At 39.7% G+C, this 14,652-nt stretch overlaps 1 protein-coding gene across 1 annotated transcript in view; it reads right to left on the bottom strand.

Annotated features, from left to right (window-relative positions):
• Positions 1-9,539: 9,539 nt before the first annotated feature.
• The window catches only part of LOC102804283 (uncharacterized), a 29,097-nt gene continuing 23,984 nt past the window's right edge, over positions 9,540-14,652 (bottom strand). Inside the window, exon 6 of the mRNA XM_078009094.2 lies at positions 9,540-14,562. Within this exon, the coding sequence (XP_077865220.1) occupies positions 14,395-14,562 (168 nt within the window). The 3' untranslated portion in view covers positions 9,540-14,394. The remainder of the gene's footprint in view (positions 14,563-14,652) is intronic.

Genomic DNA, 14,652 nt, shown 5'->3' on the forward strand with positions numbered 1-14,652 from the left:
TGTGTGTGCATGCCAACAGTTTGTGTGTGCAAGCAAACAGTTTGTGTGCGTAGGCCAAAAGTTTGTGTGTGTAGGCCAACCAACAGTGTGTGTGTAGGCCAACAGTTTGTGTGTGCAGGCCAACAGTTTGTGTGTGCAGGCCAACAGTGTGTGTGTGTGTGTAGGCCAAAAGTGTGTGTGTGTGTGTGTGTGTGTGTGCAGGCCAACAGTTTGTGTGTGTAGACCAACAGTTTGTGTGTGCATGCCAACAGTTTGTGTGTGCAGGCCAACAGTTTGTGTGTGTAGGCCAACAGTGTGTGTGTGTAGGCCAACAGTTTGTGTGTGTAGACCAACAGTTTGTGTGTGCAGGCCAACAGTTTGTGTGTGCAGGCCGACAGTTTGTGTGTGTAGGCCAACAGTGTGTGTGTGCAGGCCAACAGTGAGTGTGTGTAGGCCAACAGTTTGTGTGTGCAGACCAACAGTTTGTGTGTGCAGGCCAACAGTTAGTGTGTGCAGGCCAACAGTGTGTGTGTGTAGGCCAACAGTTTGTGTGTGCAGGCCAACAGTTTGTGTGTGCAGGCCAACAGTTTGTGTGGGTAGGCCAACAGTGTGTGTGTGCAGGCCAACAGTGTGTGTGTGTGTAGGCCAACAGTTTGTGTGTGCATGCCAACAGATTGTGTGTGCAGGCAAACAGTTTGTGTGCGTAGGCCAACAGTTTGTGTGTGTAGGCCAACCAACAGTGTGTGTGTGTAGGCCAACAGTTTGTGTGTGCAGGCCAACAGTTTGTGTGTGTAGGCCAACAGTGTGTGTGTGTAGGCCAACAGTGTGTGTGTGTGTAGGCCAACAGTGTGTGTGTGTGTGTGTGTGCAGGCCAACAGTTTGTGTGTGTAGACCAACAGTTTGTGTGTGCATGCCAACAGTGTGTGTGTGCAGGCCAACAGTTTGTGTGTGTAGGCCAACAGTTTGTGTGTGCAGGCCAACAGTTTGTGTGTGCAGGCCAACAGTTTGTGTGTGCAGGCCAACAGTTTGTGTGTGTAGGCCAACAGTTTGTGTGTGTAGGCCAACGGTTTGTGTGTGCAGGCCAACAGTTTGTGTGTGCAGGCCAACAATTTGTGTGCGTAGGCCAACAGTGTGTGTGTGCAGGCCAACAGTGTGTGTGTGCAGGCCAACAGTTTGTGTGTGCAGGCCAACAGTTTGTGTATGCAGGCAAACAGTTTGTGTGTGTAGGCCAACAGTGTGTGTGTGTGTGTGTAGGCCAACAGTTTGTGTGTGCAGGCCAACAGTTTGTGTGTGCAGGAAAACAGTTTGTGTGTGTAGGCCAACAGTGTGTGTGTGTGTGTGTAGGCCAACAGTGTGTGTGTGTGTGTGTGTGTGTGTGTGTGCAGGCCAACAGTTTGTGTGTGTAGACCAACAGTTTGTGTGTGCAGGCCAACAGTTTGTGTGTGCAGGCCAACAGTTTGTGTGTGTAGGCCAACAGTGTGTGTGTGTAGGCCAACAGTGTGTGTGTGTGCAGGCCAACAGTTTGTGTGTGTAGACCAACAGTTTGTGTGTGTAGGCCAACAGTGTGTGTGCGCAGGCCAACAGTTTATGCGTGCAGGCCAACAGTTTGTGTGTGCAGGCCAACAGTTTGTGTGTGTAGGCCAACAGTGTGTATGTGTGTAGGCCAACAGTTTGTGTGTGCAGGCCAACAATTTGTGTGTGCAGGCCAACAGTTTGTGTGTGTAGGCCAACAGTGTGTGTGTGCAGGCCAACAGTGTGTGTGTGTAGGCCAACAGTTTGTGTGTGCAGGCCAACAGTTTGTGTGTGCAGGCCAACAGTTTGTGTGTGTAGGCCAACAGTGTGTGTGTGTAGGCCAACAGTGTGTGTGTGTAGGCCAACAGTTTGTGTGTGCAGGCCAACAGTTTGTGTGTGCAGGCCAACAGTTTGTGTGTGCAGGCCAACAGTTTGTGTGTGTAGACCAACAGTTTGTGTGTGCAGGCCAACAGTGTGTGTGTGTAGGCCAACAGTTTGTGTGTGCAGGCCAACAGTGTGTGTGTGTAGGCCAACAGTTTGTGTGTGCAGGCCAACAGTTTGTGTGTGCAGGCCAACAGTTTGTGTGTGCAGGCAAACAGTTTGTGTGTGTAGGCCAACAGTGTGTGTGTACAGGCCAACATTGTGTGTGTGTGCAGGCCAACAGTTTGTGTGTGTAGGCCAACAGTTTGTGTGTGCAGGCCAACAGTTTGTGTGTGCAGGCCAACAGTTTGTGTGTGTAGGCCAACAGTTTGTGTGTGTAGGCCAACAGTGTGTGTGTGCAGGCCAACAGTTTGTGTGTGCAGTCAACAGTTTGTGTGTGTAGGCCAACAATTTGTGTGTGCAGGCCAACAGTTTGTGTGTGCAGGCCAACAGTTTGTGTGTGTAGGCCAATATTGAATGTCACTGTTGTCTCTTCTAATTATTTATGTGCAAATTGCAAGCGCCTGTGCTGACACATTTATGTTTGGGACTACATGACAAGGCTGTAATTGAATGCACTATCCTGACGTCAACCATGACCTAACCCGAACGTTGTATTCGTCGTTAGTAAATGGAATTGACCTTCCCATTGAGTCTGTGGCACACTCTCTTTGGGTGAGGGTCGACATCTTTTCGTGTTCAGCCTAAGGTAGGTAAGGATTGGAAATCACTACACTACCAGTGATTTGATTGTGTTGCCACCTGCCAAAGTAACCGCCCAAACTTTACAGACACCCTCATGTTTTTTTCAGATTTTTTTCTGAATTTTGCCAAAAACATTTTAGACAATAATCCCATTCGCAAAAGTAATGTTTTGAACAACAGACAGTTATTTGAACCTTCAATGCAATGTCGTACATGCCGAAGCAACTTTCCCAATGTTTTTTTGTGACTTTTTAAACAAATATTTTACAATATATTCTGCAGATTCTGTGAGATTTCCTATCTGCCAATGTCACATTCAAAGGTTTTACAGACTACTCGAGTGAACCTCCCCGCCTGCCAATGCTACTTTTGAATTTTATAGATAACCTAGACTTGCTTGTAGTCTGTTGCGATTCCGATGAAAAATAAATATGAATTGCGTAAACGAAAGGTGAACGCGAAAGACATAGTCATGTAACCGCGGAATCCCAACAGACTTGCCATCAGTGTAAGCGCCCTCATATTACCGGCCTGTGTATACTTGTCTCGCGCTATGTTATCATGTTGTTGACGCCAACAAAATTGTGTAAAACAACCATCGTTTCTACGAGAACGTAAGTCCCTCTATCCCTGTGGTTTATCCAAGAAAGTGTGTATGGTTTCCGGGGTCTCAGTTGATATGTTAATTAGCCTGTCTTCTGATTGGTTGAAACATATCAGACATGTCAATCATTACAAGCCCGAATTTGGCCGGTAATGTGAGGGCTCTTACACTGATGGCAAGTCTGTTGGGATTTCGCGGTCACATGTCGTAGCAAAATTTTAACATTGTGAAAACTGTGCCCCTGGCAAATCAACTTTCTTATCATCACTGATTGCTTTTGTTACTTTTTTACACTCACCAAAGTAAACTTTTGAACCTTTTTTTTATTTTCAGTCAAATTTACCGCCTACCAATGCAATTGCCATACATATTTTATGTAACAAGCACAATTTAAATGATTTTTTATGATTATCCCGATATCACGAATTTTATGTAATTAATACCGCATGAGACATTTCAATAATAACACCAACATAAGAATAAAAACACAAAATAAACAAGAAGTTATACGGCATAGATTACTGCTTACTATAATAAATATTGTTATGAGTGTAGGCGTCGATGTTGTAATTAATTATCATTAATTTTATTAACGAAGTGTATTGTTGAGTTTGATACATAAAAAGGGTGAACAAAACATTCTCGAGACATATCAGACTTCTTAACGTAGATTATAAAATTATCGCTTTTGTACTAGCAGCGAGACTACAGCATAATATCAAAAAATCGATTTATCGGACAGAAAATACCTGGCTTAATACTTTACTCCTTGTACTTGTAGTGGAGATCCTTGATATTGAAAATTAGAGCTGATAATGAAATTAAATGTATTACAATTTCAACTCATAAATTTAGCATAGAAATACAAATTTCTCAAGTAACTGACGACACTACTATTTTCGTATCAAATACAGATTCTATAACTAAAGAAATCAATGTTCAGTGTCGGACGTATCTCTAAACATTGGAAAAACAATTAGAATTGGACCACGTAACAAATGACCCGATGATTTTGCTGGTTTATAATGGCCTAAGATGCCAATAAAATCTCTAGGTACTTTTTTCTCTTATGACACTCGTGATGGTATTTTCTCGCTCTAAACAAAAAAATAAATGCTATAGAACATATCCTATCTCTATGGTAACACAGAAATATAACTGCATATGGTAAAATTGCAGTAATTAAGTCACTGGCGTCTTCGAAAATAGCCTACCTTCTTAATGTTTGTATCGTGCCAGATGTTACACTAAAACGTCTAGAAACGTTATTCTTTAACTTGCGTTGGGGCTCTAGAGTCGACAAAATTTAACGCAATACTATCAGGGGTAAATCTTCTTTCTCTCGGGGTTCTCCACACGTGTCAGGGGGGAACTCGTCTCGTCTCTCTATCTCGTCCCCTTGAGGTACGGGATCGGGGAAGTCACTTTAACTTACTGTCAAATAAGGCACACACAACGAAATACGTTTCAGCTCTCGTCTTAGTCGGTCAATCGAGCACTCTATAAGACACAGCGCCCTGGGGAAAAGTCCCCAAGACTATATCGCAAGGCTGACCCAAGACTCTCTTAGACTGCGTCAAGGCTCGCCCCAAGTCTCTCCAGGACTGCGTCTGTCGTGGAGTATTCGCCAAGACCAACTCAAACTCTCTTTATTCATTTTCAAAACTCTAACCAATTACAAAACAGTAAAAGACTCTAGGGCGTAACCTTCAATCATAAAGCCAATCACACTAAGTACTGAATACGTCATATCTTTTGATTAATCGTTCACTACATTAATAACTACGGATGTCAGAATAGCGACGGTATCTGGTAATTAGTTCCAAACCACTGAGCCAAGTTCCGTCCAAAACTTCAAATAGGCCTACACGATGACAGACATAACACAGCAATTCGCTAATAATCAGTTAATTAAGTCGGTCAACAGATACGCGAAAACAAATTCATGACACATCCCTTCACCCAAACTGAGATATGCCCCTCGGCATTGCACGTTCACAAATCAAAGATACCGTCAGCCACTCATTTTCATACAGGTTAAATACAATACTAATAAAAGGAATAAATCAAAAAGAGTAAAACACACTAATTAAGTACAATGATTATAAAGTCTAAATACAATGGTTATAAAGTCACAAATATCAACGGTTATGAATCAAAAAAAAAGGGAAAGGCTACCAAACGACTCACTTTTCTCAAAACGGTTCGCTGAGATAACCCGTCGCTTCACTTTCTCCGTTACTAAGGTTACAAACTCTATATCAAAAGGTCAAAAAAACTAAGGCGTGGCGGTGTAACCAAGCGATCAGCCAATCGCTGCAGTCGACAGCATGATCACGTGATTACCAGGGATGCGTCTCTCGGTTAAAGCATTGCAAAGCGGTAACTAATAAACAATGAATAAAAAGCTATTAATCAAACTCTTGTCACATACGCTTATAAACTTCAACTGAACTCAAAAGTCGTTAATCTAAACACAAGTCATACGGCGTGGAAACAGAATGCAAAGACAAATCTATCATAACACATTACTCCTCTGGCAAAAAAAGACGGGAAAGTAAAACGATAGAAACTACTGAATTACACATAATCCTGTCAATCATGAACAAAAGCTTGCATTATCATACAATACGTATATAAGCGCACCAAACTCTCACTTCAAAAAGACATTAAAAAACGTTACAAAGGTGCTATCAACTCAAAAAGCGTCAGAAGTATTCCGGAAAACAACACATAAACAAAAACAACTCTTAAAACGTCGATATCTCTGTACATCGACAAATCTCAAAACTCTGAAAAACTCATTGGGGCATTACTTTCCCCATCATATTCCGTACTCATAAACTCATTAAAACTCCATAAACTTCACAAAACTCAAAACACTGTGTTGCAAATACTTGTCCACTGAAACGCGCTTAAATAGTTATAAAGGACCTCGAACGTCACTAAATATCAGTTCAAAACAAAAATCTGGGCGCTTACATAACATACAATTCAATACCACAAAAAAACGGTAAGAAAAAAGATAGAAAAAGCAGCAATACATTACATTACTGAGCAATAGGGTTAGGGTTGTGGAAAAGAGTTCAACGTCCTGAGTTACAGAGTGTCAGTTACAGTGTCCAACGAGCGGTTCTCTAAGCAATACACAGATAGCTAAAGTCAAAGTCTATAAGCGTCTCTTCTCTTGTCATCGCGTTAGCCGGGTCGTTCTTTCATCTTCTTCTTGTCTTTAATGTCACACAATTCTTAATTATACAGTTCTATCCGGTACTCGTCCTTCATAAGGGGTTCAGAAGTCTTCATCTCTTCAGCGTTGTACATGGTGTCGTTCGGGTAAAGCCGTTAGTCGTCAAGCGCAGTTTTGTCTCTGCCATCGAGCCAGTTAGTTCGGTTCGCAAGAAAGACACACCTTCGCCATTTCACTTCTCTTCACAGGATGTCAATGTGTGTAAGACGCAATGCCCGGGTTCTCCACCACGTATCAGGGGTAAATCTTCTTTCTCTCGGGGTTCTCCACACGTGTCAGGGGGGAACTCGTCTCGTCTCTCTATCTCGTCCCCTTGAGGTACGGGATCGGGGAAGTCACTTTAACTTACTGTCAAATAAGGCACACACAACGAAATACGTTTCAGCTCTCGTCTTAGTCGGTCAATCGAGCACTCTATAAGACACAGCGCCCTGGGGAAAAGTCCCCAAGACTATATCGCAAGGCTGACCCAAGACTCTCTTAGACTGCGTCAAGGCTCGCCCCAAGTCTCTCCAGGACTGCGTCTGTCGTGGAGTATTCGCCAAGACCAACTCAAACTCTCTTTATTCATTTTCAAAACTCTAACCAATTACAAAACAGTAAAAGACTCTAGGGCGTAACCTTCAATCATAAAGCCAATCACACTAAGTACTGAATACGTCATATCTTTTGATTAATCGTTCACTACATTAATAACTACGGATGTCAGAATAGCGACGGTATCTGGTAATTAGTTCCAAACCACTGAGCCAAGTTCCGTCCAAAACTTCAAATAGGCCTACACGATGACAGACATAACACAGCAATTCGCTAATAATCAGTTAATTAAGTCGGTCAACAGATACGCGAAAACAAATTCATGACAATACTATGATTCGTGACTACATCTTGAAAATGTATCCCGTTATTACACCTTCAAAAAGCAAACATCGATAACCTAATTTTTCGAATGAATTTTAATGATAAGAAGCACTACGCTGAAATTTTAAACCTACTTATCTTCTACAAAAATGCTATTATAGCTTGGCACGAAACTGGAGGTGGTACCTCAATAAATAAAAATGAAAACATTGGAAACCAAATATCATGGTGTAATAAATGGATAGAGTTCCACGGTGAATCACTTTACTACAAATCATGGCTCAATTCAAACATTATATTTGTAGGCGATGTCATTCATGACCATGGTAATGTAAATGCTATGTACTGCGAAATTTAAAATGTAAAGCAAACTGGGTGAATGAAATATTCATGTTAATCAATGAGTTACCGAAACAGGGGTTCAATATATCATTAGGAAACCGAATTTCATATATTTCGAGACACACATCGGTATATGTAATGTAAACAATCACAACATTCTGAAAGATGTTCATCTCGTAACAACACGTGACTAATATTGGTCCCTTGTGAACGTGAAATTTGTCACACATAAATGAGGAAGGATTTTTTGTATCACAGAAAGTATTTGGTCAAAAATATGGCTAAGTCGAACTTTTAAATTAAACTTACTTCAAAAAGAAAATTGATGTATTAATTCCTCCATGATATCCTACCTCATGAGTTTAAATTTATACAAGTGGAAAAAAGCTAATGAAATATGTTTGTTATGTAATGTAAACAACGATAGTGAGCATCTCTATATCAATTGTGAAAGAGAAAAGAGCTTCATAGTAGTGAAAAATTCAATACAGTTAACTTGTACCAAATGTTCTTTTTCTGAGCTCAAATTGAGATCGTAACAAAAAGCGAAAACTGTGAAATGTATTTTTGTTTTACCTTGTGTTTTTTTTTCAAGTAATGTAAACACGTATGCGACAAAATAAAATATATATACAAATAATATAATATTAACAAACTCTTCTTAGCGTTGCAAAATTAATTTTACTTTACGATGTCACATATGTTTGGGGTATCGTGTTGAATAATGAATTGCTACGTTTACAGTATTGCGAATAATTATTTCTTAAAAGTTCTGGACACACCGAAACTATGAAATCGGAGCAAGTTCTATAGCGTCCAACACACAATGGCGAATTCCCAAAATACACACAATTCATTCAAATTATGCAATAATGCCTTACAGCTTGCAACTACACATTGACACTTTGGGAACCAATGAGGCGGACCAATAGTTTGCAACGTACATGAAAACGAGCCTCAAAATATAATATACTGTTGATAGCGCCGTCAATGTCCGATTCTTACAAACTGCTTGTTTCATTATAATAATCAGATAACTTTATTCAACAGTGTCATGGCTCTTCTTCTTCTATTAGATGAAATTCGCAGTTTGTTTATAAATACAAATTTGTATAAAATATTTTCGAATGTAAAAGGAACATAAACGCATCAAATGTCAAACAAATTGTCGGCTCAAATAATCAACATTACCTGATCCCTTGTTAGATTCTAAGTCAACATTCCTGTAATAACATCGTCACAACTCATATAACTCATATATTTTCATATAAACCAATGAATTGTGATTTACTTGCATGTCAAATTCAGTTTCATAAAAATAATAAATAAACAATTAAATAAATAAAATAAGTGTCGGAATTCCTAAAAACAACTTACACAAAAGTCAACAACATCATTTTCGACAGTAGACCATTGCTCACTTGTGGATAATTTCTCGCTTGCTTAACATAAACAAATTGTACACCTGTCCACGCAGCGTGTCGCTCTTTCTTTGTTTATAATGTTGCCGAAAACATCGACTGTTGCCATGACTATAATTTCATTAAGTTACGCAGAAAATGGTTATAATGACAAATTATTGGTAAATTATACACCTGTACATTTAATGAACAGATCGGATTAACAAAACAGTCGGTCTTCAACACACGTCATGGCCATAGTAGGTCACATCTATGCACCCAAAGTATCATAAATGTCACGTGTTCCAAGATTTTACCAACTCCAGATTACTTTAGTTCATTATACAAGTATGCTATTTTTATGTTAAGCAATCATTTTGATAGCTTCTCACAATAACCACACTAACACCGAACACACACTAAACCACATCGGCAAGTGATCCCGATAAACATTACACACAGGTCGTTACTGTAAAATCACGATGACTTTTTTATTAGTTTTTTCGTAAGTTGTAGAAATACTGTTAAGGATGAGAACTGATGCATGATGGGAATGAGATTACAAAAGAAATTGTGATTTTGTTTGGTTAAAGTTAATGATTTCCATAGAAAGTGGAACAAAAATTACATCAATAAGTTCAGAAAATTGTATCTACACGAACTGAAGAAAAACTGGATATTAAAAATAATTGTAAACAGGTTAGTGGGAGACTATACATTATCAAGACAACTTAATACCTCGTACCATCAGAGTGAACTCTGACATTTGTTTCGTCACTTCTGTCAGCATTGGTAGACGAGGTAATTGCAAATACACACAGGTAATACTACACAGTGTATGTGTTTAACCGGGCGGCCATTTTGGCCCAATTGCTTAAGAATGAACCCTGTTAGATATATTTAAACTGGCTGGCAGCCGTGGTTTGAAATCGAACTAAATACACACACCAGATAATATTGGCACACATACGGCAAATGTATGACGTCATGTAATATGAGTGATGATACAACGTATGAACGTAGTACTGGAAAGCATTATTTGTTTTAAACCTTTAAATAAATAAATAATGTGTTTCATAGTATCTCGATTACATTAATATCAGTGTACAAAAGCCAGTATTCTTCTGATTGCATATCACTTACCCTTTCCCTCCCTATATTGGTGTGAATGATATACATACTTAGTCACGCGTTCGTTCTAACAGTATTTTGCCACGTGATATCGCTTTGGTTGATGTAATCAGTGTTAGTTACGGTGTGAGTTCAGAGTTCAACCACAGCCACCGGCAGTTGGTATAAAAAGTCCAATATTACACAACACAAGCAATATGTACATGTATTTACGAATTGGTCAACAACATCGATAAAAATAACAACAAAAATAACAGCATCAACAATACATCAAAACTTGGCAAAGCCTGGCACTCAGTACTAAGCCAGTTTACATCAAAAATAAAGCTCGGCGTTATGATGCCCTCTACCTTGAGCTGTTACTAGAAAAAATGAATAATAAAAGCTGACAGACACATTTAAAACTGGCATGGTCAACATGCTATTAAACCCGAGTTACCACCCAATGCCGCCATTGTCGCATGGATGGCCTAATGGCTCCAAGGATATGCTAGAAAACCAAGTTACCACCCAATGCCGCCATTGTCGCATGGATGGCCTAATGGCTCCAAGGATATGCTAGAAAACCAAGTTACCACCAAATGCCGCCATTGTCGCATGGATGGCCTAATGGCTCCAAGGATATGCTAGAAAACCAAGTTACCACCCAATGCCGCCATTGTCGCATGGATGGCCTAATGGCTCCAAGGATATGCTAGAAAACCAAGTTACCACCCAATGCCGCCATTGTCGCATGGATGGCCTAATGGCTCCAAGGATATGCTAGAAAACCAAGTTACCACCCAATGCCGCCATTGTCGCATGGATGGCCTAATGGCTCCAAGGATATGCTAGAAAACCAAGTTACCACCCAATGCCGCCATTGTCGCATGGATGGCCTAATGGCTCCAAGGATATGCTAGAAAACCAAGTTACCACCCAATGCCGCCATTGTCGCATGGATGGCCTAATGGCTCCAAGGATATGCTAGAAAACCAAGTTACCACCCAATGCCGCCATTGTCGCATGGATGGCCTAATGGCTCCAAGGATATGCTAGAAAACCAAGTTACCACCCAATGCCGCCATTGTCGCATGGATGGCCTAATGGCTCCAAGGATATGCTAGAAAACCAAGTTACCACCCAATGCCGCCATTGTCGCATGGATGGCCTAATGGCTCCAAGGATATGCTAGAAAACCAAGTTACCACCCAATGCCGCCATTGTCGCATGGATGGCCTAATGGCTCCAAGGATATGCTAGAAAACCAAGTTACCACCCAATGCCGCCATTGTCGCATGGATGGCCTAATGGCTCCAAGGATATGCTAGAAAACCAAGTTACCACCCAATGCCGCCATTGTCGCATGGATGGCCTAATGGCTCCAAGGATATGCTAGAAAACCAAGTTACCACCCAATGCCGCCATTGTCACATGGATGGCCTAATGGCTCCAAGGATATGCTAGAAAACCAAGTTACCACCCAATGCCGCCATTGTCGCATGGATGGCCTAATGGCTCCAAGGATATGCTAGAAAACCAAGTTACCACCCAATGCCGCCATTGTCGCATGGATGGCCTAATGGCTCCAAGGATATGCTAGAAAACCAAGTTACCACCCAATGACCCCCTAGCTACATAAATACTAGTATGCGCTCCGAACACGCACGGCTACAATAATGACAGCCAGATTCATTTTGTTTCATTTATGGATGTACTCACCCTTTTTGTAAAATCTGACATCACTTCATATAGACAATGAAGTGATTTGTTTTTCATTCCCTGATTTTACTGTGTACTCTTTTTAGTACTTGTAATTGTTTGAATATTTTTGGCCCAGCTTATCAATTATTTGTCAGTCATTTGTTTTGTGTTTTATCTGCGCATGCTCACTATCACATGTTACAAACATTTCTACACACTGAATCATTCATTAGCGAATGTCAAACAATCTTGTTGTTGACATTCGTGTATAGGAATGCAAACGTTGACTTAGCCAAAACAGCGCCACCAACGATGTATTTGCTCACGATATCCAGTAAAATAAATAAATAAATAAATAAATAAATAAATAAATAATAAATAAATAAATAAATAAATAAATAAATAAATAGGGGCTCTAATCAAATGGAATAAATTCTTGGTACTGGCCTCATATCGTGGGAAACTGGAATACAATACCCATTGTTATGTATATTCACTGAACTAATGATTATAGTACAAATATAGTGCATTATAATATAAATGCATTCTCAATAAATTGATAAATGTACAATATTATGATATTATCACTGAATATTCGCTGCTTGGGACCAATTAAAACTGATCATATTCAGTAGATGATGAGACCCAAAGGTTACTGCTGTCTTGTTCATTTACTCTAAAGTCTTGTTACATATAAAACATCTCATATGTGTGTGATACCAATGATTGCACACAGTGATCTGAAATAGTGGGCAGTCAGATAAAACGTGCACACATGCAGCACGCATACGTGCATATTGAAAACCGAAGCATAAATTATTGTTAAACGTTCAAAGTTTGTTTGTTGATTTTGCAGCATTTATTCGACTTACGGAAATTCTAGCTTAGTAGAGTTGAATGTTCCCATTGTACACTCACCCAGTATGACTGTTAAACACGTTGGGTAATGCATAAAATTCGATGAGCATTTTTATTTTCTGTTGCAGTGCAACTAGTGTGACCATAAAAAACGATGTGTATTACGACTTGTGTGACCGTGAAACATGTTGAAAATCCCATCTCGTGTGAAACACGACGGACATTGCATCTAGCTTGGCCTTGAAACACGATGGGTTTTCCATCCAGTGTGATTGTGAAACACAATGGGCATTCTATCTAGTATAACTGTGAAACAGGATGGGCATTCCATCTCATTTGACCGTGAAACACGACGGGTAATACCATCTAGTGTGACAGTACACCACGATGGGTATTCTATCTCGTGTGACTATGTACATCATCACTCACCATGGGAAATGAGAATCACTGATCAGCGTTTAAAATAGTAACATGGCAAACACTGTAAATGAAGAGCAGTGTGAATGAACTCCTTCACATACCCTTACATTTCAGTTGATTGTCCTGTCAACAAACAAGCTTCTCTTTGATTGGTTTAACTGTTCGGTGTTAGGATTGAGTAGCCAATCAGGCACAATCTTGTAAGTAACTTTACATTGTCTCTGATTTTGCAGTGAATGATGACATGACTCCCTGCTTTTCGGAATTATAACGGCATGGCTCTGTGCAAATAAATTTGACATAAACGACATCATGACGACATCAATTAAAGAGTTTTGGCGGAAATGAGTCTTGATTTTAAAACTCACATACGCTTATATATGCATAGTGTTTATCGACATTTGTTGACCAATAAATTATAGTAGCTGCACATTCAACAAGAAAACACGTCATTGAAAACACCGAGCAAACAAGAACACTGAAAACACGGCATATCTTACAAGACATATATCAAGACTTTTCATAATAAATAATTTTTTTTTGTAAAACTGTGAGAGAAAAAATTGAAAATTCTGTTTACTCTGTGATATAGTTACAATAATCACGAGAATTCAAAATTGTTTTTCAACTCGTCCATTCAAAGCTATTGTCTGAAAAAAAGTGTTTTGGCAAAAAACCTATGTATAATTAACATAATAAAAAGTGGATAATCCAATTAGACACATCAACACTACCAGTGAATTCTGTCATGGTTACTGCAAAACAGCACCAACGTGTTCTGTATGGCACACTGTACGTGGAAAGTTTCTTTAAATATCAGTGTTTAAAGCCAGGCGTCTTGTTTCAATAACAATACAAGATGGCGATCAGACACACATCATGTATGCGTACTGTCATCTTACAGCGTATGCAGCGACATTACGATGGTGACACTGGAACACTACACACACAACAATCCACTCGGGTGAACATGATGTTGTAATCCTGTAATTAAACTGTGTGTTACTCCATGTAACATCCTAATCGAGTATCCAATCAACATTCATTACATATCCATATCCAATAAGCAGTGTTGTTGCATCTAAGACTTGAAAATAAAGATGTCCGCCATCTTGAACAATTATTATTATTACTGTGTCTGTCGGTGAGTCACAACCTCACACATTAAAACAAGCACACAAATGACAGCTATAGGAATGGAACTTTAGATCAAACAGGCTTGGACGATTTCATCCTTTGCATAATAGTTGTTTATATTTTTGTGAATTTATAAATCTTGGGTAGGAGTCTCTATGCATTAGGATATAAATTTGTTGTTGTGCATCATCAAAGGTATGCTGTGTGGGGTCCACCATATTCCTATTAATGACCTCTCGTACCCGTGAGTCAAGGCTCACCTGAAATATACAAGAATACCAAAAAGTTACATAACAATGCGAGATATATAGTGATTAACTATTCTTGAAGACGTTCGATTGGGACAAACA

Source organism: Saccoglossus kowalevskii, chromosome 18 (genome assembly GCF_978046115.1).
Source record: "Saccoglossus kowalevskii chromosome 18, keSacKowa6.1, whole genome shotgun sequence".
Lineage (NCBI taxonomy): Eukaryota > Metazoa > Hemichordata > Enteropneusta > Harrimaniidae > Saccoglossus > Saccoglossus kowalevskii.